The 25,274-nt window shown below is 57.3% G+C and overlaps 1 protein-coding gene across 2 annotated transcripts in view; it reads right to left on the bottom strand.

The window, feature by feature from the left end:
- Positions 1-1,126: 1,126 nt before the first annotated feature.
- The window catches only part of PAX7 (paired box 7), a 94,181-nt gene continuing 70,033 nt past the window's right edge, over positions 1,127-25,274 (bottom strand). For both annotated transcript variants that reach the window (XM_036115521.2, XM_036115520.2), the window contains exons 8-9: positions 8,129-8,375; positions 1,127-1,242 (exon numbers count right to left, since the gene is read on the bottom strand). In XM_036115521.2, coding sequence (XP_035971414.1) covers positions 1,127-1,242; positions 8,129-8,375 — 363 coding nt within the window. The remainder of the gene's footprint in view (positions 1,243-8,128; positions 8,376-25,274) is intronic.

The raw sequence follows: 25,274 nt of genomic DNA on the forward strand, positions 1-25,274 counted from the left end.
TGCTGGTCCAAGAAACCTCCTCCAGAGCTCCAGGGGAAGCTCTCTGCACTCCAGAAGCTTAAAGGGCAGATGGAGGTCCCCTTCCCAGAGGGTCAGGTCTCCGAGGGAGACTCTGTGAGAAATCACAGCTCTATGGGTTGTGGACTCGAAGGCAAGCGCTGAAGCCTTTTGGTGACAAAGGTCTGCTGCCCATAAGCAGAGGGACCCCAGCTATGAAGCCCCCTTCTGAGCCGGCCCTATGCCTCTTTACACAAGACTTGCTCCCCTCCCCCTCCCATCCGATTCAGAGAATGAGAAAACTGAAGGGCCCGTGGGCTCCCCAGGCCCCACACGGGGTGCGCAAGGTTGGAATCTGGGCTTCAGTCTAGGAGCCTGCTGCCTCTGGGTGCCTGGGTTGGGTCCTTGTACCCCTGGCGGCCCACTGCTGGTGAGCCCTGCCCCCTGGTAGGCCTCCTCCTGCCCTTTCTGGTACCCCTGCCTGGGCTAGATTCCTCTCCTACACCCAGCAGAGGTGTGTGGGGGAGGGTCCTGGAGTCCTCAGAATTCCTGGGTGATTCTCCTGGGAAAACCCCAGGGCTAGGGTCCCCTCTCTGCTGATGTCCCAGCATCCAGAGGAGGAATGGGCTGTGGTTCTGGCCCTGAGCCAGAGATCCACCTGGGAGGGCTGGCTCCCAGCACTTCCAGCTGAGAGTGACCCTGGGAGGTCTACCCTCACCTCTGGCCAGGGTACTCACTGGAGTCAGGTCCAAAGGGCTCCCGTACCTCATCCCAGACACCATCCTCCTTTGGGTGCCCAAGGTGCTCTATTCAGGGTGAGCTTCCATTTCTGTGCCTGGGATAGCACAGAGGCCAGGACAGGATTTGACTGGGGGGAGGACTGCAGGCTGACCCGAAACCCTCCTGGGGAGAGAGTGGAGGGGAAGACTCCAAGGGGGTCACTCTGGGTTCCTAAACATAGGTGAATGGTAGACTGGCTGCACATCTCCAGGGTTGGCTATGAGAAGGGAATGGGCTCCTTCCCTGGCCTCCTGGGACCCTAGGGCGATGAAAGGACTGAAGCCGGGAGGCTCAGGGATCAGTAAGGGTTGGGCTGGGACTTGGTCTGGGGCAAGTCGCCCCAGGGGCCCTAGTAGGCCTGGCCAGTTTCCACAGGCAGGAGTCCCAGCACAGCAGAATGCTCCCCGAGCTTCATACGACGCTGTGTGGAGAGGCTCACGTTTTTGGCCAGGTAATCAACAGCAGCTGGAGGGAAAAAAAAAAGAGAAACTCCTAGAAATTGACGTTCTTTTTACCTATTCTTTCATCTGCCCCACATCCATCCATCCACCCATCCATCTTTCCATCCATCCAACCATACATTTATTCATTCATTGATTCATCCATTCACCCTTCTGTCCACCTGTCCACTTGTTCTTCCATCCATCCAAGCATCCATCCAAGCATCCATCCATCCATCCATCCATCCATCTATCCATCCATCCATTCATCCATCCATCTCTTCATGAAGCTCTTTCTCTTACTTCCTCTCTAACCATTGAGCAAATAGTTACTTAACACTTATTATTTGCCCAGCTCTCTCGTAGGTTCTGTAAGAAGATACAGAGGATATCCACATTGCTGAATGAAGAATTAGTTCCAACACGCCTGTATGTATGTCTGCTATGGGGAATGTCCAGTACATCCCACAGAGCCCAGGTAGTAATGAGGGCAAGGTTCTTCTGCCTTCTCTGGACCCTGAGCCAGCTCATGGATGAGGCAAAGCAACATCCCTTACTCAAAAGCAAAGCAGCTTTTGCTGTTGAGCGGAGGGGTCCATGCAGAAGGAGGAGCCAGGACCCTGATATGCAGGGAGCTGAGACCTTTAGTCTTGAAGTTCTGGCCAATCCAGAGGAGGGAGATGAGAGTCTGAGGGTGTGTACTTGTGTGTATTCCTGAACAGTGGAAACAAAAATCTCTGTGTAGTAATGGGCACTAGATCAATGTTCACACATGTGCATGTGGATAGATGCGGGTGAGCTGTGTGTACCTGTGTGAGTAGAACGTGGGGATGCCTGTGCACGCACAGGTAAGTGCGTACAGGTGAGTTGCACCTAAGCCAGGTACCCGTGTGTGTGTGTGTGTGTGTGTGTACAAGTGTGACTGCTAGGTCTGCGTGTGCATGTGTTCTGTCTTGATTGTATGAACCGTGCCTGCCTGAGGCTACAGCAGAAATCAGCCCTGCCCAAGTGATTTGGCTGGCATGTGACCAAGGCCTCTTGAGGTAGAGATGCCTCCTCCCAAGCTGGAATCCGTGGCTGTGGCCAATGCAACCCCTGGGACCTCTCGGATCCAGAGGTGAGAAGAAATGTAATGAGCGCTACCTTGGAATCACGAGGCCGGGCCCAATACTCTCCCTGTCACCTGCCCACCGAGGGACCCTGTGGGTAGAGCCAGGAGGTGTGGGCACAGCCAGTGGGCAAGGCCCAGAGGGGTGAGATGGTCAGTACCAGTAATTGGGGCCATATTCCCTAGGGGTTCAAATCCTGCACCCGCCAACTTTTACTGTGTGATTTGGGGCACACCAGCTCACCTATACAAGCCTCAGTTTCCTTGTCTGTAGAGTGGGGATGATGATAGCACCTACGGCAAAGAATTGTGGGGATGAGGTGAGAAAATGCAGATGAAGAGGTTAGTCAGCACTGCGCCTGGTACCCGGTGAGCTCAATGGCCTTGGGCTCTCATGCGACTGGGATTCAGTGAGCAGATGTGACCTTTGATGGAGGCAGGAAGGAAAGGAACAGCAAATGGAGCAACTCAAGAGTCCCACCTATCTCCTGTTCATGTGGCTTTGGGCAAATCACGTTGCTTCTCCGGACCCATTTCCTTGTCTGTAAAATGGGTAGAACAAATCCCAGCCTCCTCGAGGGCTCTTATGAGGATCAAATGAGATGATGCGCTTTAAGATGCTGGGCATAGAGGGCTCAGCGATTGCACCTAGATTCGCAAAGGATATGCAAATGTCCTGGGGCTTTGGGAGTGCCTGGCTGGGCCCCGTGTTCCTCAGCTTCCCAGGCTCTAGGGCCAGAGCTGAGCCCCTGAGTGCTGCCCCTGAGGTCACCCAGCCTCCAGACTCCCAGCTGGTAGCACAGAGGTGGTGGTGGCCAGCCTTGCCCTGCCTTGGGGCTGCCCCTTGCTCCGGGTGGAAGCGTGAGAAGCTCTGATCTCTGGCCTCAGGGGGAGCCTGCAACTCAGGCATCTCATCTCTGCTACTTGGAGCAGATCTTATCTGAATCCCGGGCGACCTCGACCTCACCTCGCGGACGCTGATCTGCAGAGTAGCAGCAGAAAGAGAGGGGGATCCTGGTCTAAGCCCTTCCGTGACTATCTCAGGTCCGTGACCCCATTTTACAGATGATGCAGCTGAGGCCCTGCCCTAAGACACTGTGTAACTTGAAAGGTCACATGGCTCTCAGGTTGTGGAGCCAGGATTCAAGGCCAGGCGGTCTGATGCCAACTCCTAACCACCCCCATGCGCTTCACCCACAGCCTCCTACAGAATAACCCCTGGTGTGTGCACAGCACTTTAGAGGCTAGGAAGCACTCTACACCCCAAATCCTGCATTGGCCCCATTTTTCTCCTCCAGGAAATGTAAGTGACTTGTCCAAGGGCACATGGCCAAGCCAGGTGACTTTCCTGACTCACTGAAGGCTCTGCCTACTCCCCCTGATTCTACCTCACGCCCGACTCTGTGCCCGCCTCTGCAATGCTCCCTGGGGGTGGAGTGGAAAGGTCTGGCTCCGAAGAGCAATCAGAACGACAAAGCCTGATCCCCTGCCTGTTGTGTGCTCACCGTGGGCTGGGTGGACACAATCTCATTTCACGTCTCACCAGTCCCAACAATCTCAACAATGGTACAGCTGCTCCCATTTTACAAAGGTGGAAACTGAGGCACAGCAAGATTGCTGACCCACAGTCAGGCACGGCATGTGAGCTAGAGGAACCCGAATTTGTCCTGCTTGTGCCTGTGGTCACTCCGTGTCATCCTTTTTAGCCTCTCCCGGCTGCCAGCCCAGGCTCAGCGCACAGTAGGACCCATGCCCTGTCAAGGTGGGCAAGGAGACACCAAGAAGCCCAACTTTACTGATGAGCAGCCAACTTCAAGGGCACCCTTCGTGCCGCAGAGCCTGCCTCTCCCTGGGATCGAGCCAGGGGCCGGCGAGGGCAGGGCTGTGACATTTCTCATTACGGCCTCTGTCAATGGCCCTCCCTGTCCCTCTGTCTCTCCGTGTCCCCTCTCCTCTGCCTTGTGCCCGCGCCTGGGCTCTAAATGTCTCAAATTAGATTAATCGGGAGTTGGCAGGAGATGCCAACCAGTAAACAAATCTCAGCCGTCAGCGCCTCGTCAGCCCGCGGCCCCAGAGGAGGACCCTTCTAGACACAAATTCTTATTAGACTTGTCAGATCTATTAAAATTCTTTTCACACTTCTGCGTTCTATCAGCCCCATCATTAGTACGGCCCTGGCCTCTGGGAACACCAGGGCCATATTAATCTGCCGTGTGCCCCGTCCCTGCCCCCTGCCCCCACCCCCTTCAGGGACAGGAGAGATAGACAGATGGACAGATGATGGCCGGGAGCAGAAGAGAAGGTGTGGAGGTGTCCCTGGGAAGACAAGGGGCCCGGGAAGAGGAGTGGACTCTCCTGCTGAGGAGTCTGGCCACGGGCACACTCCACGCCCGCCCGCAAGGGAGCCTCTCCGAGGGCGGTAGGCGTGGCTCTGTTCACGTGGATGCGGGCTCTCGGGCAAATAGCCTTTCTGGGATCCACTTCCTCGTCTGTCCGGGAGGAATAACCACGTACACCACACAGGGCAGCCGTGACTGCCAGACCCACAGTAGATGCTCAATAAACCTCGAAGCCATGTGTAGCAGACACACATTAGTGAACCCTCAGAAATAAATCGGTGTGTGTGCAGCTCCCCATGCGTAGGTGCCTGTGAAGTCATGGACGTGAATCCACACAAAGGTGGGCCCAGGTGTGTATCATTACTGAGTGTCCTACACGAGTTTGTGGTCTGGCCAAAAGAGAACCAGGTTGGAAGTTAAGGGACCTAGGGTCCACCATTCACCTATGTGAGCTCGGGAAAGTCCCTAGAGCCTTAGCTCTTGCAGCTATAAGCTGAGGACAAATAAAATCTACTTTGGGTGGGGTTTTGAGGATGGCATGAAATGAGGAACATGCAATTTGCTGTGTGCCTGGGCTAGACTCATGCACGGGACAGATGGGAGCAGGTGATGGGTGGACCTAGGCACGCACAGGGGCTGTCTGGGATGTGCACTCTTGCACATGGACTGGGAGCCCGGTCATAGTGTCCCATGAACATGGGGCAGGTGGTCAGCGGCATCATGATGTGTCCCTGTCCCTGACTGTCCCGGAATGTCAAAGGTGAGGAAGACGGCACAATGGAAAAACTCTGGGCGTCTAATCCCTGGACTCCCATTTCCCAGATGGCAAAACTGAGTCTCAGAGGCAGGGTGACCTGGCAGCAGAATCAGTGGTAGTGGGGCCAACTCTCCCTTGGGCCCCTCCCAGCCGAAGCCTGGAGCCTTTGTGGGGGCGGGGTGGGGTCTGCCCCGGGGATTCCCTCTGGATCGGGCTGGAGAATATGGCTCAGGAGGTGCTCTGAGCCACCCCTGGAGGAGCCAGGGGGGCAGGGCTGGAGCTAGAGGGGGAGAGTGGGGGAAACGGAAAGGAGGGAGGGAGGGGGAGGGGAAATGGCTCTGACCAGCTTCTCCCCTAGCAAAGGAGGAACAAACACTCCTTTCTCGCCTCCTGGGCCCTTTCCCTTTTGATCCCCCCTCCCTTGCAGCCCCCATGCTGACTTTGGGGTTAATTTTATTTCCGACTCGGGCAGGCACCCCTGGAGCAGGGCGCGGGGCTCCGGGTGTGACTAACGCCCGCCCCAGGCCGGGGCTGCTGCCTCCGCGCAGCTGCTCTCAACTCTTTATCAAGAGCATGTGTGTCCCGCTCGCTCTGCCCGGGAACGGGGGCTGGGGCCGCGGACTGCGCTGGGCCCCTCTGGAAACACTCGCGTGCACATGGGCGAACCCCGCTCGCAGCCCTACCTGCACACACGTGCTCTGCCCCCTCACACACTCGCTCCTCCCGCGCGCAACTCCACGCAGTTACGCACACAGGCAACCCAGGTGTCCACGGCCCGACGCACAGCTAAACACAGGTGCGCGCAGCCTCGCCTCTGTGCGCACCGCAGTGCCCGCGCCCCGATTTACGCACCGCACGCGTAGCGTGCATGCCCGTCACGTGTCCCCCGGAACATCTATGCCCCCGCAGACACACAAGCATCTGTGCGCGCTGTGCATGTACACACGCACACACAGAGCCACGCATGTCCGCACACTCTTACACACATCTGCACACGCGCATACGTTTGTTACACGTGTCCGCAGAGTGACATCTGCCCAGCACACACGTCACACACGCAGGCACTCACGGAGACACCCGGCCACATGGACACACCTGAATGTACACTGAAGCCCACGTGTGTGTGTGTGACAGACATATACTCACGGGACCAAACGTGAGCACTTGTGTGCTCACATACAGACTCACGTGCGTATCACGTGGACGCAATAGGCTCATTTAAACTCCGCTATGTGAATAGCCAGGTGTACACATGCGTGTGCCACACACGTTCACACATACAAACACACACCTACACACAAGGATGCGTGCGCAAACACGTGTGCTGAATGACACAATACACACAGACACGCGAATCATACGTATCCGTGACACACGTATTCTCACACACACACACACACGTGCGCACACACACATGCCAAACACACACATCCATGGGGCGGGGGCCGTGAACACAGCTCGGAGGTGGAGGCTGGCACAGCTGGCCCTCATTTAGCTGTGGAGGCCAAGGCCGAGCAAGGAGGAGCGGCTGGTGTGGGGGCAGGAAGCAGAGGTCAGTGAGGCTGGGCCGGGGAGGGGGGGGCGGCGGAGGGGGTAGAGGACACCCTCGGGCTGGGACCTCAGCCTCGCCCCGCACGCCCTTCTGATTAGTTTGACACCAGCAGGTGAGGCCTTTGCCAGGAGGGGGGCAGGAGGGGAGCCCGGTGACCTCGGCTCTCGGTGCCTCATGGCCTGCCCTGACGCTGCCCCATCTGGCAGCCGGAGGCTGTGGCCGGGCCTGCCTTTTGCAGGCTCTGGTCCGAGGGTCAGCTTCCCCCCTCCACGCACCCCCCCCTTGCATCTAAGCAAGGTGCCAGGGGGCTGGGGACTGGGGAGGGTCCAAGAGACCAGCTCAAAGTTTGGGGCAAACAGGGCTGAGGACGGTTGGGGCTGGGGTACAGGACAGAGATGAAAATCCAGCTGTCGTCCACATCCAGGGGGCAGAAAGCGGCAGGGTCTCTAGCACCACACCGTCCAACATGGCGGCCGCCAGCCACACGTGGCCACCGAGCCCCTGAAACGTGGCCACACCACCAAGAAACCGGATTTTACATTTTAATTTAATTTTATCTAATTTAAATGTGAACACTGAAATTCGATTTAGCTTAGTGGTTGGGAAACTTTACAGTATATTTGGAACAACTTGGGTGTGTAAATCCACTTCTCAGTTGTAATTTTATGAAATTTAAATACAGATCGAGTAGTTCCAATGAAAACTTAGTGTCTGAATTAAAATGGGCTGGATTTCAAAGACACCGCATGAAAAAAGAAATGCAAAATAGCTCGCTCATAACTCTGTATGGATGACATGTCAAATGATCATCATTTCAGATATACTGGGTCAAACAAAATATGTTAGCGAAAATCATTCCACTTGTTTCTTCTTGCATTTTAAGCTGTGGCTACTAGGACATTTTAAATGCCATTCTTGGCTCCTGGTACCGTTCTCTGGGACAGCGCCGCTCCAAGGCCACAGGAGGGGGAGGGCAGGGGCCGGGCTCAGTACCAGCTTAGGACAACAGTCCATTCTTCCCGGGCCTCGATTTTCTCATCTGTGAAATGGGCACCCCCACCCCAACACCGCCTCGCAGCGCTCTACAAATAAACAGACGGTCCTCGGAGCGGGGCAGGGAGGGGGAGGATGGCGCCTGGGGCGCCAGGCACTCACTCTGGTTGTACTGGCCATACTGGTAGCCAGCCACGGGGTCCACGCTGTAGCCGGTGGTGCTGTAGGTGGGTGGGCAGTAGGACTGGGAGCTGGGCAGGCTGTCTCCCGGCTTGATGGAGTCGGCCCGCTGGCTGCAGCTGGCCGAGATGGAGGTGGCCGAGTCCAGCCCGCCGTGCAGTGGGGAGATGGAGAAGTCGGCCTGAGGCTGCGGCGGCACAGCGCTGGGGTTGCTCAGGATGCTCATCACCTGTGGGGGAGAGACGGTCGGTGCGGCCCGAGCAGCGGGCATGGGGGGCTCGGAGGACGGTGTGTCGGGGGTCGATGCCAGGCTGGCCCCGAACAGGCCTTGGCTGGGGTTGCTCCCTTGAAATCCCTGCACAGCCCCAAGAGCCTCAGTTTACCTGGTTTGCTTGCCCTTATGGGTAAGACGGTTAGTGGTTTCTCCTGGTTAGGTCCTGACCCATGGAAGCACCCCTCGCCGAGAGCTCCAGGGGGCAGGGCAGGGCCTCATTCCCATCTTGGATATCCCCAGGCCTGGTTCTAAGGGACATCTGGTGCCTGTCTGATGAATGAATGAATGCATGAACGAACGAACTAGCTGATGATGTCTCTCCCATCAGACAGGGGCTCCTCCAGGACAGGAAGCCGAGCCTCCCCTGTCAGACTTGGATGCCCCCATCTTCCAACACAGAGTTAGAACAGGACTCTGGATCTAGTCTGGCTTCACCCCTGGTCCTGTGGTAAGCCTGCTCTGCTCTTGACTTTGAGATCCTGCTCCTACAATGCCAACATCCACGGCCAACGTTTTCAAAGAGCCTTGCGGGTACCCTTCCTTGACTCTGGTAGCTCTCAGATGTCTGTGATCATCAAGCCTTCCCTGCTGGGCCGGGACAGCAAACAGGAACTCACCACCAGTGCTGGCGAGCCCAGACTGGCAGGGTGAGGCTCATCTCTAGATACTCAGCTTAAAGAACCTGGTTTGGTTCACTGATGTGTTCACTTATTCATTCAACAAACATGCATTGATGGTGACTGCAGCCCCAGGCCTCAGGCAGGGCCCTGGGTCTTCAGAGGAGGAAGAACCATGGTTCCTGCCCTCGGCAGGGGGGATGTCTGCATAAAGAGGGGGAGGCAACTGGGAGCAGACCATCAAGATATGAAGTGGTGAGGGGCATGACAGAGGCCGCTCAGGGGGCTGTGGGAAGGGAACTCAGCCAGTCTGGTGGTCCAGGCAGGCTTCTGGAGGAGGTGACACCTGCTGTCCAGCTCTCCAGGACAGAGCGTGGGGAAAGGTGGTGCAGGCAGCAGGTGTCTCTCCATGTGGGAGCATGGGTGTCCCGGCCAGTCCCGGGAGACGATGGAGAGGCAGGCCCTTGTGCAGCTGACCTGCAAGGCCCAGGACCCTGGTGACCTCCTGGTGATGCCACACCCCCTGCGGGAGGGAGGCTTCGGTGCCAGGTGGGAAGCCGAGCTGCTAACCTGCCCAGCAGCAAGCTAAAGAAGCAGGCTATGGTCCGTGCTGGGCACACGGCTGTGTTCTCTGATTTCCCCACTTGCCTCTCGGGAGAAGGCAGGCTAGGGGCATTGCTAGAAGCAATCTTGCTGCCGACTGGATACCTTCTGGAAACTTCTACCTTCTCCTCTGTGACTTGTCCCTACCATAGGCACTGAGGCAGGGCGGGGGTGCAGAGCATGGATGTGGAATCCTCAGGCCAGGGACAGCCCCTGGGCTTCTCCACTTACAGCCTCAGATGTCCTTTAGCACCTGTGACTGCCTGCAGTCTTGAGGAAAAGACATGACGACTGTCCCTAACTCAGAGGGTGGCTGGGGGGATGAGGTGGGGTCTGCGTGCAGAGGGCTTTATGCCTGGCCAGCGCTCCCAGAAACAGGGCCCCAGCTCCCCGAGGCCTCCTCTTCCCTTTCTCCTTCCTTTCCTTCCTCTTGGCATGAACTCCCATGGCTCGCCCAATCCAGAGCCCTGAGAGGTGGGTGAGGCTGAGCCGTGATGCCGCTTCCTCAGACGAAGGAACAGAGGCCTTCAAAAGGCTGTGTCTTCTCCAGACCTCACTGCAAATCTGTGGGGAGCAGCTCAGGGTCCAGAGGCCTGAGCCCACTCGCCTGATAGGGTCAGGACTGGCTCTCAAGGATGCGTTTGGGCATCTGAGCCCTTCAGAGGTCCTCAGTCCAGGGGCCAGCCTGTACCCTGGGCAGCCGCTGGCTGGGGGTGATTGAGGCTGGGGCCCCCCGTGGCTGGGGCATGAGCACAGCCTCTCCCTGACCCTCCCCTGGATGCTCCCAGCACAATCCCCTCACCCTGGGGTCACCCTCCTGGGTCCCTGTACTCCCCCTCCCCCCAGAGCCAGAGTCAAGGGCACTGGGCCTGGGGGGCTGGTCTTTGCCTCCACCGCAGCTGGTGGGGCTCAGGTGGGACTTGACAGTGTATCAGCCCTGTCCACAAGGCAAAGACCCGACGGGATGGGTGTGTGAGAAGGGGAGAGTCTGGGCAGGTGTCCGGCTACCCTGGGCAGTGGCCTGACCCGTGGAATCTCCTACGTGGGAGGGTCCATGTCGGGGTACAGGGGTGGTAGCAGGAGGGGCCCCATGAAGGGGGTATTGCGGAGGATGGCTGACACCGCTGGGCTGTGTCTGTTGCTTTCCGACTGGAGATGGGTTCTCCGGGGCCTAGGAAATTCGGTGTATGTTTGGGTGGGACCTTAGGGGGAACTAAGGAATCTAGCACTTGCCAGGGGGTTAGGAGACCTGATTCTCTTCCATGTTGCCTGTCAGGTGCCCAATCTAGACTCCACTTTCCATCTAAATTAAGAAAATCACCGGGGCGCCTGGGTGGCTCAGTCGTGAAGCGTCTGCCTTCGGCTCGGGTCATGATCCCGGGGTCCTGGGATCCAGCCCCGCATTGGGCTCCCTGCTCAGCGAGAAGCCTGCTTCTCCCTCTCCCACTCCCCCTGCTTGTGTTCCCTCTCTCGCTTTGTCTCTGTCAAATAAATAAATAAAATCTTTAAAAAAAAAAAAAAAGAAAATCACCAACCCCCCCCCCCCCATATAAACATTAACCCTGTTCTCCCCTCGAAGGAGGCCTGGACTCCAAGAATAGACTCAGAGGCTCAGGGAAAACACACAGGCCCCATTTCCCTTCCTTCAGGAGGATAACTGTGGGCACAGGGAGACTCTCGGGCGGGTCTGTCAGTTCTGCTGAGACCCCAGTTTAATCCTTCCCTCCTGCACACCGCCAAGATGCCAAGCTCACAAGAGACAATGGAATGGGAGGGGAGTGAAGGGGGAGGGGTTCGGGAGAGGAGGAGCATGTTTTGGGATGGGCTGGGAGCTATGCACAGACAGTACTCATCCTGCAGGACAGAGACCCACAGAGAACTACCACAAATCTGACCACAGCACTCAAGAATTATCAGTGGCGGGGCACTTGGTGGCTCAGTTGGTTAAGCGTCTGCCTTTGGCTCAGGTCATGATCCCAGGGTCCTTCTTCTCTCTCTCCCTGTTGCTCCCCCAGCTTGTGCTCTCTCCTCTCTGGCTCTCACTCTCGCTCTCAAATAAATAAATAAAATCTTAAAAAAAAAAAAAAAAAGAATTATCAGTGGCTCCTCACTACCTCCCAGATAAACAGGACAAAATCTTCTAGTGATCAGACCACTACCTACCTGTGTCAACCCCTCCCCTTCTTCCTGCCTTACACTTTGTGTCCCAGCTAGACCGCATGATATGGTGTTTCCCGAAGACATCTGTCATTCATTCATTTATTCATTCAACAAACATTTCATAGAGTGCTGCCATGTGCCAGGCTGCAGAGAGGGCTGGCCCATGAGCTCTTTGAGGGCAGGACAGGACTGTGGCTCACCTACCCTTGCTGCCCCAGCACCGAAATTGTGCCTGCTACATACTATGAGCCCAGAAAAACCCGGCTGAATTCATGGATATCACTTAACAAATCTTAAGTGAGCACCTATTATGTGCCAGACACAGCTGGGCATGGAGGATGCAGCAGTGAGCACCAGCCCTCCATGCCCTCCTGGAGCCAGCTTCTCATGAAGGAGGCTGACAATAAACCAACAAATACATAATATAGTTTCTGATACCGGGAAGTGTTTATAGAGGATAAACAAAAGGGACAAGTGCAGTAGTCAGGCAAGAGCTCCCCAAGAGGTGATATCCAGCAAGACCCAAAAGAGCCAGCTACGGGAGGATGTAGCAGAAGAGCTTTGCGGGCAGAGGAGTCAGCAAGTGCAAAGGTCCTGGGGTGGGAACACACCCAGCAAGTTTAAGAAATAACAAGTTCAATGTGGAGAGTGAAAATCCTGAGAGCTGCAGGGCCTCCTAGAGTTTGTCAGAAGGGGCTTGTGTGGTGCCCAGTGGCTCGGGAGGTCTCAGAATCAGCTCAGGCCTGGGGAGATTTTCCTGTAATGGGATTTGTTCAATGGGATTTGCCCTGGAACATCAAATCAAATCCACATCTGGGATAGGTGTGAATGGGGATGTGAGGAGGCTGCTTACTCTCTCCCGGAGTCCCTGGTGGCCTGTGGATCAAAAGGGCTGCCATTTCATCCAACCCCCTGTCTCCAAGCAAATGGGACAGGACCCAACTGAAGAGACATGGGAGCGTTGACTCCTTGAGCAAACAGGCTATTATTACCCCTATTATGCAGACGGGGAAACTGAGGCTCAGAGAAGAGGAAAGGCACACCCGAGATCACAGAGCCTGGAAGAGGCAGGGTTGGGATTTGAACCCGCGTCTCCCTGACCGGGAGCTCGGCTGCTTCCCACCAGGCTGTGCCAGAGACGGTGGGGAGAGAGGCCCTTGACAACTCTGCGGTGGGGAGTGCTGTGGACCTAAGTGGCCCTCTGCGGCAGCCGGTTGGCCCCTGGACCCCTGGGAGCCCCTCTTCGCCCGCAGAAGCAGGAAGCTTTGCCCAGGGTTAGGGGCCCAGCTAAAGTCTGGGGCCTGCAAACTTTTGAACTTGAGGAAGTCCCAGTCTGATGCGGTAATCCACCCCCCTCAAGAATGCTAAGGCCTCTCCCCCGGTGGGTTTTACTTTTTTCCCGGTATTCGCTTTCGCTAATGTATTACTTCTTGGTACGTTACCGTTACTAACTCAAAATCAATACCGACCTCCACATCTGTAAGGTTTTATCTGAAGGCAAATCTCCGGGCTGTCCGTCAGGCTGAGTGACAGCCATCCCTTCCTCGGCCCCCACCCGCCGCGGCCCCCGCCCGCCCCCAGCCCCTTCCTCTCCCTCTGCTCTAAATCAGTCCCAGCCTCCACCAGACTAAATCAATAAGGGGCGGCCTCATCCCCCTTCCGCCGCTGGGGAGAGGCTCGCAGGTTTGGGGGGGTGGGGGCTGTGGGAGCCCCGTGCCAGCCCTCCTTCCACATCCTCCGCTCGCCACCCCCTCCCCAGGACGCGGTGGCGAGCTCCCCTCCTTTAAAAGAAGGGGATGGGAAAAATGTAATTAATTCCCTCCGCTCCTGAGCTGGCCCCAGGGCCTGGGACCGAGGAGGCTGAGCGGTGGGATCTGCACCCTCTGTGATAACCGAGCGCGCTTCGGGAGTGAGGCTGCAATTAGAAGGGGATCGCCATCACTGGGGCTCCGTGGCACGGCGCGGGGTGGGCGGCTGGGGGCCGCAGGGGAACACAGAGGAGACAAGGCGGGGCAGGGATCACGCCTGGAGAGGTCAGGACAGTGGGACCTGGAGATGGGACCAGGGCTGGAAGGAGGCCAAGGGCCACCTGGACCCGTGGGCAGGTCAGGGAGCCCCACCTCTGCACGACCAGAGGGGACCCCGAGGCCCCAGAGGGACTCAGCCGTGCTGTGCTCCCAGGGGCTTCCCTGTGGCGCCACGGGCCAGAGTATCAGCACTAGCATCCGGGCTCCACCTCGGGTGAGCTGTGACCCTCCGCAATTTCTTTAACCTTCTGTGCCTCAGCTTTCTCATCTGTAAAACGGGCATGGCAAGAATTGTAGCTACCTGTAGGGGCATTGTAAGAAATAACTGAGTAAATGCACCTTGCACGCTTAAGGCAGTGCCGGGCATGCGGTCTGTTCTCAGCACAGGCTCGCTCTCCCCCTCCGCTCTCACCTGGATGAGAAGGCACCGGGCCCGAGCTCGAAATCATCGCTGGAAGGTGGACTCCAGGAACTCCTCCCGGTCCTGACTGTGTCTTTCTCATCTCTTCTTCCCCAGGGGCCTGGCGCGCAGTGGGAACTTTCTGAGTGGAGAGGCCCTGCCCCCACACAGAAGGGCACGGGGCCCTGATGGCCAACCTGCGAAGTCTCCAGGAGAAACTGAGGCCCAAATGGGGCGGCAACTTCCACTCCAGGAGAGTCACCACAAACTAATGGCACACCGTCCCGGGCTTACTGCCACTCCCTCGGGCCCTCCGCCTGGGGGTGGGCTCTGAAAGGACCGGCTGGTGTGACTCACTGAGCACCTTCATCTCCGCCTCCAGCCCTGGGTCCCCGGCTCACTAGCTCGTTCTCCTGACTTCCACAAGAGCTGAGGGAGGGGGGCAGGTTTGGGGGCAGCCTAGCTCACCATGGGAGGGCCTGGGGTCCCTCCTTATGTGCAGATGGAGTTCATGGGGGCAGGCTGAGGGCTGGGAGGAGGGACACGACTGCACCATTGGGCTCTGTCTGCTCCGTTACCGCCTCCCCACCTTGGCTGCCCACTGGAATCAACCGGGGAAGTCTTTTAAAATGACGATGCCAAGGGGACGCCTGGGTGGCTCAGTCGGTTAAGCATCTGCCTTCAGCTCAGGTCATGATCCCAGGGTCCTGGGATCGAGCCCCGCATCGAGCTCCCTGCTCAGCGGGGAGCCTGCTTCTCCCTCTCCCTCTGCCCCTCTTCCAGCTCATGCTCTCTTTCTCTCTCAAATAAATAAATAAAATATTTAAAAAAATAAATCAAATGCAGATGTCAGGATCTCACACCCTGTAGATGCTGATTAGTTGGTCTGAGGGTCTGGGCATCAGGAACGTTTCCAGCCTGCTGCCCCAGGTGATTCTAATGTGCAGCCAAGTTTGTGAAACACTGCTTTCAAATCATTGTTATTTTCGCTACACACGCATAATAATGACTGCAAGTCCTCACCCACACGGATGAAGACATGGGCGCACACACAAAACACACTGACACACCGGTTGCACATGGCATTAAGCAGACACGCCAACACGAACACACAAAGAATGATACATACGAAAACGTGCACGTATGCACACAGCTAGGCCACAGCCCATCACATGCCTCACAGACCCACGCTCGGGCAAACACGCACACACGTTCACACACACCGCAACCTCACAACTCCACAATCGTCAGCTCACTGATGCAAGCCGACAAGCCTCTGTTCACCCTGCTCCAGTCCCCAACGGACACGCAGACACACATCACACAAACACACCTCCAGCCCGTCCCACCGCCTGTCCCCAGCTCCACATTGGGATTAGTGCAAGCGAGAAATCACCCACCCAGGCAGCCAAGCACCCGCCCCGCTCCCCCCTCTCCTGCTCCCGGCTTGCTAAGAGGATCGGGCCCCCTCCCCTCTTCCTGCCCCCTGTGGACAGCAGTAATGGGCTTCGGGTGCTGACTTTGAGCTTCCAAACAAGATTTCCTGCAGGTCTCCCCGTCCCCGCCCCCCTTCGCCTTCCATCTCTCTGCTTATGGCCCTCACCCTCCCTCCACCGTCCACATCTCAACCAGGAGAGCTGGTGCCCCGCCTGGCCAGCAAGCTCCCCTGCCCCCCTCCACGCACCCCCAGACCCCAGCCCCTCTCCTGCGTCACCACCAGCCTTCCGTGAATGCTTTTCTAAGCCTGGCTACTGCCATTCTCTTGCCCAGCACAGCACCCTACAGTTTCCAAAGCATTTCCCTTCAAGCCTCAAACCTTTCCAGATGAGGGACAGGCTTAGGGGCTCACCCAGAGTCACCTAGGGAATGAGTGGTATCAATGGGGCAAGAGCCCTCGACCTCTGACTCCTAGTCCAATACTCTTGTCCTGCACCTGACTGTGGTCTTCGTTTACCATAGACAGCTCTCGGTCATTCTTAAGTCTGTGCGTGTGTGCATGCGTGCGTGTGCGTGTGTGTGTGTGTGCGTGCATGTGTGCGTGTACATGCATGCGTGTGCGTGCGTGCATGTGTGTGTGCGTGTGCGTGCACGTGCGTGTGTGCATGTGTGCGCTTGTGTGTGCACGTGTGTGCACGTGTGTGCGTGCGTGTGCATGTGTGTGCGTGCATGTGTGCATGTGCGTGCGTGCGTGTGCGTGTGTGTATGGTGGGGTGCACGTGGGAGTATCACATGTGGGAATATTGCTCCCCAGCCCCAAACTCCTTCGGGTTAACTCTCCTTCCATGTACGAGTCCAACATAGCTGACCCAAAAAGACTCAGGGGACAGGCTCTGTCTGATTGCGGAGGGAGGCAGGGAGGGGAATCTCTGCAGAGAAAGGCTTCAGCCTAGGCTCTGGTAAGAACTCCCGGAGTGTGGAGGAAGATGCAGGAAGGCTCAGCTGGAAAACAGTGGGAAGTCTTGGGCTTGGGCCTCACCCAGAGGATGCTATCACCCTTACTGTGGCCCTACCCATTGACCCTGATCCTGACCCTGACCCAGGAGGTCTATCCTATTCCCAGTGCCTGGCACGGAGCAGGTGTCCAACTGATATTGGTTGAGTGAGTGAATGAATGAATGAATGAATGAATTTATCTGTCATCCCCGGCGCAGGGCCTGGCATAGAGTTGCATAAATGAAAAGAAAAAATGGAGGGGTCTTGTGGCACACTCACATGGTCCCTCAACTCCATGGATTTCAGAGCCTCCTCCCCACCCTGGGGGTCCTTGAGGCTTAGCTAAAGACTAGAAGTGGGGGGGGGATTGACAGAATGACTTCCACTCGTTGTCTAAGAAGTTAAAGACTTTCTTTCTCTCTCTCTCTCTCTCTCTCTCTCTAACACACACACACACACACACACACACACACATATTTCCAATGTTTGCTCTATGAGATATTAATCTCCAAAATCTGGAAACATCTAGAAATATCTGGAAGCACTGGAGGGGGGCTGGCTTTGGCGTCCCCTTCCCCTCCCTGGGTGGTGCCTGGGTTAGGTGTCCCCGCCAGGATGAGTCCAAGGACTCCTGGCTCCTGGCAGGGGCTGGAGCTAGTGGGGTACGGTGGGATTTGGGGACCATCTCTGATGGTACGATAATGGTGGAGGGGGATTAGAGCGACCGCTCTGAGCGGCGGCGGCGGCGGGGCTGCAGAAGGAAGGGGCCGATCGCCGGGAAAGATATGACTATTTAAAGATAATGATTGCATAAATTTAATTAGCACACTTTCACGCGGCAAATGGCCGTTTTGTAATTAATGTATCTGGCCTTACTAAGCATGAAAGATTCCATCTCCTCCCCCTCCCCTCCCTCTCCCCCTCCTCCGCGGCCCTAATGAAAGACAGAGAGCAAGTGACAGAAACAGTTTGTCAGTGGCTCCAGGTGTCAGGGGCCTAATTGGCTGAGCTGAGGGGAGGGGGGGGTGGGAGGGCTGAGAGGGGGGCCGCGGCGGGGGGGCCTCCTGGACTCCGGGCCCAGGTTGGGAAAGGAGGAGGAGGGGGAGGCCCAGGCTCTCGCCCCCCTGGCGTGGGGGGTGCTCCCCCCTGGTAATTGCTGGAGACGAGGACGCAGATTGGCCGTGGCAGGGAGGCCTCGTTAGTACCTGGGCAAACAAGCTGGCACATATCACAATGCGTTAAGGACTCCCAGCCATGATAGCTCAGGGCCCGCTCCCCCTCTCCCAGGAGCCAAGTCCCTTGAGCAGAATGAACGAATGCCCTCCCCTCCCCGCCGCCCCCGGGTATTGAGAGGCTCAGAAGGAAAACTGATCGTCAGCTTCCATTATTAAGCACCTACTGTGTGCCAAACACCTATTATGGGCAGGCAGCACTGCGATTCACCCCTTACACCTGCAGTCAGGAGGATGGGTGTTTTCATCTTCCTGAAATTGGAATGCATTTTACCACGCGGAACGTCTTGCTGGGGCTGTCCTAGCAGCCAGGTAGCATCCGTGTCAGGCAGCAGTGACGACGGGGCTGGGTGTGAAGCTCTTCTTGACACCTTCTGAGAAGATCAAGGATGGGCCAGCATCAGACTGTCTTAGGTTCAAGGAAATATGGGTATTGGCTGTTCCATGTTACAGGTCAGGAAACAGGCTCTGGGAAGTCCCGGGCTACACAATGAATAAGTGATGGGGCTGGGATCTGAGCTCAGAAGGTATAATTCTGAAGATGATTCTCTCTCTAGCATCTACCTAAGGGACCCACTGCAGGGCCGGCTCAGCACCCTTCCTACCCCCACGGTGCCATCCCCTGCAGGCTGGCTAAGATGCTTGGCGGACTCCATAGGAAAGCCTCTTTGTCGGGTGCCTACAGCTATCAATCGCAGTGAGTCAGAGCTATCAACCTCCAGAGTCAGAGCTGCCTGGTTTTCCTGGAGGATGACCAGGGAACAGAACTGAGAGGGTTCCCGCTGCCATGCCCCTTCCCCTTGCGCCGTGGCTGTCTCGGGGCTGTGTGCACACCCTCCTCTCTGACAATGACCCTCCACTGTCTTCACCAGCCGCCCTCTGCCAACCTCAGCTGCCAGCCCCTGCCCAGTTTTCTCCGAGGAAGGCGGGGCAGGGAGGCCTGCAGCCAGCCTCGGCTGGGTGGAGCAGGGCCCAGCCAGCCCTCTTCTGGACCAAATTCAATTTCAAAGCTTAATGAGTTTGCAGAGGAGCCCGGTGAGCTCGCTGACGCTCCTCCTTGCCGGCTGGGTGGTTCCCGGCCGGGCCACCGAGCACGCAGCGGCCCGAGCAGGGAGAGCCCTGGGCTCCATCGAGAGTGGCGGGGGCACTGAGCGAGTGAAAAATGTCAGAGCAAATTGCTCTTGACAGCGTTAATATCTGCACCTCATAGCAATAATTACATGTAAATAAATAGCAAAATCACACTCAGCTGGAGGCAGCTTGGGGAGGACAGACGCTGCTAAGGACCAGCTGGGGACCCGAATGCTCTGCTTCAGCCTTTTCTTTCCTTCTTAGAGTCTCTGCTCCCCCCTCACCCGCAACCAGAATCTTGCTGCAGGAAGTCTTGCTGCAGCACCTGCAACTCAGGTTCCTGGCCACTCGGATTGAAAATGGGAGGGAAAAAGAAAATATTTGGATTCCGCCCCCCCCCCCCCCACCGTTCTCATCCAGCTGTGGGAGAACTGCTGGAACATGCATCCTCCCAGCCTCTTCCTATCCTCTCTCCCTAAGCATATTATTCCACCTGGGGGTCTTTTAGAGAGACTCGCCTCTGAAATCCACATCTCTGTCCCGACCCCTATGCCCCCATCCGGGCACCCTGCAGGCCGCCTCCTGGCCTTGACCTCCACACAGCTGCCCTGATCCAGGTCCTGCTTCTGCACTCTCTGCTTCTGTGATCTATCAGGCTCTCAGTCACGCAGACCCCACACGGCCCCATCATCTTCACCTCTCCGGCCAAGCCTGACACCCATGCCGCTGAGCAACATCACGCGCCATGCAAAGTCACCAGCTGAACGTGGTGCGACTTCCTGGTGAGTCAACCTGACACGATGCTATTTTATTACCTTATTAGGACCAACAACTATGGCGGCACAATGGCAAAGAATCCATAAGGTGCATGCATGTCTGTGTCACAGGTCTGTGTCCCCACGGCCCCAAGAGTACACACTCAACCAACAGCAGGGGTACTTTGGAGAGAAGCTGAGAGGCCCCGGGGTGCAACCGGAGTCGCCTCTTGCTATCATATTGGTTTGCTTCTGGGCTTCTGTCTGCAAAAACAAGGACCATGTCTTACCCATGTCTGGATTCACAGTACTTAGCAAAAGGCCTCCGGAAGTGTTTGAGGGACCAGGAAACGAAAAAAAATGGAAGTGGAAGGGCCAGGAGGACAGGGGAGGAAGGAAGGGAAAGGTGTAGGGAGGTGGGAGGTAGGGAGGAGTATCAGGCACCTGATACTCTTCAGATGAGCCCAGGTGTACTGCAGTGGCTGGATTTAATCCAAGGTTCCATCCCCACCCCCCTCCCAGAGGGACCCAGGGGCCTGTCCTCCAGGGACCCAGCCTCCCTCCCACTTCCTGTCTGCCTCATAGAGAGTTCCCAGTCTGGGCTCCGTGCCCCAGGAGGAGGAGTGCGGAGGGCCCTCCAGCTACTTCGCTGCCCGGCCTGCCTCGCCTGCACAGGGCAGGGAACGCAGGCTCCATTCTTCGCAAAACAAATATCTTCTCCAGAGCAGCCCCCACGTCCCACGCCGTCTTATTTAGTTCACCGACTAATCCACTTATCGAGGATAAAGCGCCCGTGAATCCCCATTTGATAAAGGCAGTCACAAAATTAGCAAAAATGTGCCCACGGCTCCGACGCACCAAACAAACAAGAGGCTGGGGACGGCTGCGGAGAGATGTTGTCTCCCGTTGGTCCCCGGGCCCGGGAGAGATGCGGGAAGAGATAGTAGCTCTCTCACGGGTACTGCAGGCTGGGAAGGCGATGCCACGGGTTATTCGGGAAGGGGGCTGGGCGAGGTGGGGAAAGGAGCTGGAATGGAGTCCCGGCTCCATCCCGTGCCAGCCCGGGGCCCCAGCTCCCCTTACAGCCCAACTCCGTGACCCTGTGCCCAGCACACCTCCAAATATAACCGCTCGGCATCCTGGCTAGTAGTTCTTCATGGCTTTTGCTGCAAGCCTTGCCTGTGTTAACTCCTTTGCTCCTCACTACAACCCTGGGAAATCGGTACCCTGGGCACCCATGTTTTATAGATCAGGAAACCGAGGCACAGAGAGGTCAAGTCACTTGGTCAAGGTCACACAGCTGGTAGCCACTGCCCCCAGCTGGAGAATTATTATCGAAAACTCTCCCATTCACCCCTGGCCAATTCAAACTCAGCCTCCATCTCCATCCATGGTCCCCAACCATGACGGCAGTCCCCCAATTACCTGGCCGTACCCCTGTGATTCATGATGCCGTCCCTGCCACGGCACAGAGCCTTCAAGTTGCTGGAGGCTGTATGCCCGCTCCCCCACAATCTGATGATGCCAAGTTCACCTCCCTGTACCTCTGTCAGAGCCAACGTTATTCTGTGCCCCACGTGCACCATCAGGGACTCTGGCGTCAGGGCTGTGGGGGCCCTCTCGCGGAGCCCAGAGGTCCCCCGGCTTTGCCCCAAGGGGCTCCAGGCCCTTTGCTGACACCATCTCTTCCTAACCACAGCAGCAGGGTTATCAATGCCATCACACAGATGGGAAGACGGAGACTTCAATAAAAACTCGGCCGGAGTCAACCTGCCCATCTGAGGGTGGCTTTGAGGAGGGGTCTTTCTCTGCTCTTGGTGGCTGGAGAAGGTCCAGGAAGAGGGAGGAACCAGGACAGGATTCTGGAAGGCTCAGTCCCTGTGCTGCCCACACAGCCACCAGCTTGGCTTGGGGAGGAGGGGCTGGTCTCAGACCTAGGGGATGGGGACATTAATCACAGGGAGCATCTGTGGGGGGAGGGGCACCTGGAACTAAAGGGAAACACTCGTTAGAAGGGCAGGACTTCTCACCCCAAGCTCCCAGGGCTCTGAGACCAACCACCCCCCCCCCAGAAGGCCAGGGCTGGGAGCAGGGCATCTGGGGTTCAGGCCCGGGCAGCCCCCTTTGTTTGGGAAAAGGCCCTGCCACAGACACCTGGCCTGTAGGTGGGAGGAGGGAGCACAGAGCAGCAAGACTTGGAATGAAGGCACCTTTCTGTTGCTGCCTTCCTGCCGGAGGGAGCCAAGGGCACACAGCTGGGAGGTGGTGGGGCTGGGGTCCGTGCTGCAGAGCACCCTGTGTCTCCCTCAAGCCCTCTCTCCGTGCACCCCCTCCAGCTTTGGGGGCCCCCTCCTGTCTCAGCTCCCTGTCCCCACCGCACTTCTGTAAGTTCGTGTCCCTCCAGCTGTGTCCCTGAGTCCCCATCATGCCTTGCTCGCTGGCCTCCCTTGTTTGCTCTGTCTTCCTGCCCCTGTCCCTGCCCCTGCCTGCGTACCCCTCTCCGCATTTCTCTGTCTCTCCTTCTTTCCTTCTCTCTCCTCCCGTTTCTGTCTCTCACAGTCTCTGGGTGTCTCTCTCTTCCTGTTTCTATCCCTCCATGTGTTTCTCCTCCAGACTCTCTTTATCTCCCCCTACCTCTCTCCCTCTCTCCCTGTGCCTCAGCTGCTCCCTTACTCTGGTGTTCTCTACACCAGCATCTTAGACCGTTTCTATGGGTCTGTCAGTCTGTCTGGGCACCTCCCTGCCTCTCTACCCCTCACTCCTGCATACCTCCAGCAGGAGGCACCTCCCCAATCAACACTGGAGCTTCTTGCACCAAACCTGAGCCCACCACGCCCGGGGTGCCAGGCTCACACCCTGGTCCAACTGGCTGTCGCCATTGCATAGGACTGCCGGGCCAGGGGAACCCTCAGCCTACCTCCCCTGCTCCCCTGCTTCTCCTCTGGGCCTTCCCTCCCAGGCCCCTCCTGTTCTCCTCCCTCTGCTGTCCAGGGTGGTCCACTGAGTCACTGCAGGGAGCTCATGGGGATTGTGAGAGCTGGGCGGTTGGGGAGGGCACTTGAGCTAGTGCTTCTCAAACTTTCCTACACACGTGAATCTCCTGGGACCTTGAAGTCCAGACCAGACCCAGAGCAGCCAGGGTCTAGTCCAGCCTCTGCCTGTGCTGGCAGCCCAGGCCGGAGGAGAGTTTCATCTCTGCCATCCGGCAGACCTGGGTTTTGGATGCCGACATGATCCCTTGCTGCTTATCTTGAGCTTTGCCTCTCTGAGTCTGCAAAACCGGCCTGACGATTCCAGACCCTCAGCACGCAGCGAAGATCAAATCACGGAACAGGGCAAAAGTGCCTCGCTGACCCCCAGGTTCTAAACAAATCGATGATGTCATTGCCATTATTATGGACAATAACGGTGCTGAAAGAGCCACCCCGCTCCCGCCCCTTCGGGGGCCAAAGCAGGGCGGGACCGCAGTTGGGACAGCTGCTTTCTCCCTAGAGAGGGAGCATGGAATCAGCTGGGGTTGAGGTCAGCACCCAGGGGGCCTGGGGAGTTAGGGGAGTAGGGTAGTGGGGGCATTATCTGTGGTGGGGAAGGGAAGGCAGGCCCTGTGGGAGGCTCAGGGACTTCTGCCCTGGGCATCACGTCTCAATTTCAGCCTGGATGTGCCCCCTTTGTATAAGATGCTTGACAGGGGCCCTCGTAGGACCTTCATCCTCCGACCCCAAAGGTCAGACCCACTGTCTGGAGAGAGGGATGCATGCTGAGCCCTCATACTCTCTGCTGGTCCCCAAGAGACCAGCAGGATGGAGGGACAGGAGCTGGCCAGGGGTGTGTCTTCCTCACACATCCCACCCGGCTCTGCTCCATGCTTGAGATTCCCCAGGGCTCTGCGTCAAAGTGGGGATTGCCCATGGCACTCGGAGCAGAAGCACAGCTGGAGGTAAAGGCTGTCCCTCCCCCCATGGCACACCCACTCGTGCCCTCGGAGAAGCCTTGTTAATCCCTGAGTCCTTCTAGGCAGTGAAAGGCGTGCAGGGCCATTGTGGATATCTTTCTTAGTAAGAGGAAGCACTGGGTTAACTATTTCTAGGATGCCTTCGGCCTTGGACATTGCTGGAGAAGGGATCTCCGTTCAGTTCAAACAGACCCTACTCTGAGGTCACTTCCTAAAGAAAGGGGAGGTCAAGGTGCTCCTGGGAGGCTGACAAGGTGAAAGCTTGCTAATCCAGTTCTTTGATAATCCAGGCTGCCTCAGTTGGTGTCTTCTTTAAAATATGGATTCTCCTGGTTCCCATGCAGACCTACGGCATCAGCCAATCAGGGTGGAGTCTGGGATTTAGATTTTTAACAGGCATTCCAGATCATTCTGATGCACAGGCTTGGGAACCACAGTCTCTATGAATCCCCGACACCAGATTCTGCTGCTGCTCCCCCGCCCCCTAATCAGGTTGCTCAGTGCTTTACAAGGCCACCCCTTCCATGCCGGCTTGGATGCGGACGCTCTGAGCTGAATTCTACCCCTGCCCTGTGACCTCCACCCCCTGCCACCAATGGGAATGCGCTGGCTCTCTCTGCCCCCAGAAGACAGCTCTGTGGAGGTTTCTGGTAGAATGGTGGAGGTTCCCTTTTGGCTTACTTTACAAAATCTGACCTCCCGAACCTCCAAGTCAGACCGCAGCTTGCCAAGGGAGGTGGTTGGAAGCACAGCTGGACCCCTCCAGGTGGTCCGCGTCCAGCCCAGCCAGGCCAGCCCTGAGGAAGGGGTTTCCCTTGTAAGGGGACTCGGGGGGGGGGGTCACAGATATCCCTCTACCCTCATCCCTCTCCTTGTCTGGGGCATCCCCTTTTCTCTGGAGGCTTTTGGCTCCTGGTTTGCTTGCTTGTCTCTTGCAGAACCAACTGGAAGGGAGGTCCTCGAACGGAGGGGCCATGGAGTTGGGCAAAGAATGAATGCTCAGGGTGTCCAGCCATGCCCACAGCTGTTCATTGGATCCCTACTGTGTGCTAGGTTTTGTGGTGGAGACATGGGCCACCAGCATAACCTGGTCCTGGCTTTAGGGGGAGAGAGCAGTATCCAGAAAGTTAGAATTCAGAGCCAAAACTGCTACCCTGGGAGGGGGTGTGGCCACCCAGACTGGAGGGTCGGAAAGGCTTCTCGCAAGAAGTGGCCTCTGGGCTGAGACCAGAGAAATGAATGGGGCTTGGCTAAGTGAAGAGAGGGAGGGCGAGCATGTTCTAGGCGAGGGAAGGCCAAGTGCATCGGTGCAAGGGGGCGGAATGAATGCCTGGGGAGTGGGGGAGGAGCCCTGGCCCCGCCGAGGAAGCGAGCTCTTGCCTGCGTGTCTCCGGAGCGCCAGCCCCGGCCGCCGGCTCGCCCACCGTCGCCGCCCGGCCCCTGGGCCACCGCGCGCCTGGACGGACGGCCGGGCCGGGCGGGCGGCGCGCGTTCCGGGGGCGGCCGGGCTCGTGCTGCTCCCCGGTCCCGGGCCCGGGCAGCAGGAATTAAGCAGGCCGCCGAGCCCAAGCGCGTCCTTATCTCGGGGAGACAGTTGTTGGGAA

The sequence above is a fragment of the Halichoerus grypus genome, chromosome 5, assembly GCF_964656455.1.
Source record: "Halichoerus grypus chromosome 5, mHalGry1.hap1.1, whole genome shotgun sequence".
Taxonomy (NCBI): Eukaryota; Metazoa; Chordata; class Mammalia; order Carnivora; family Phocidae; genus Halichoerus; species Halichoerus grypus.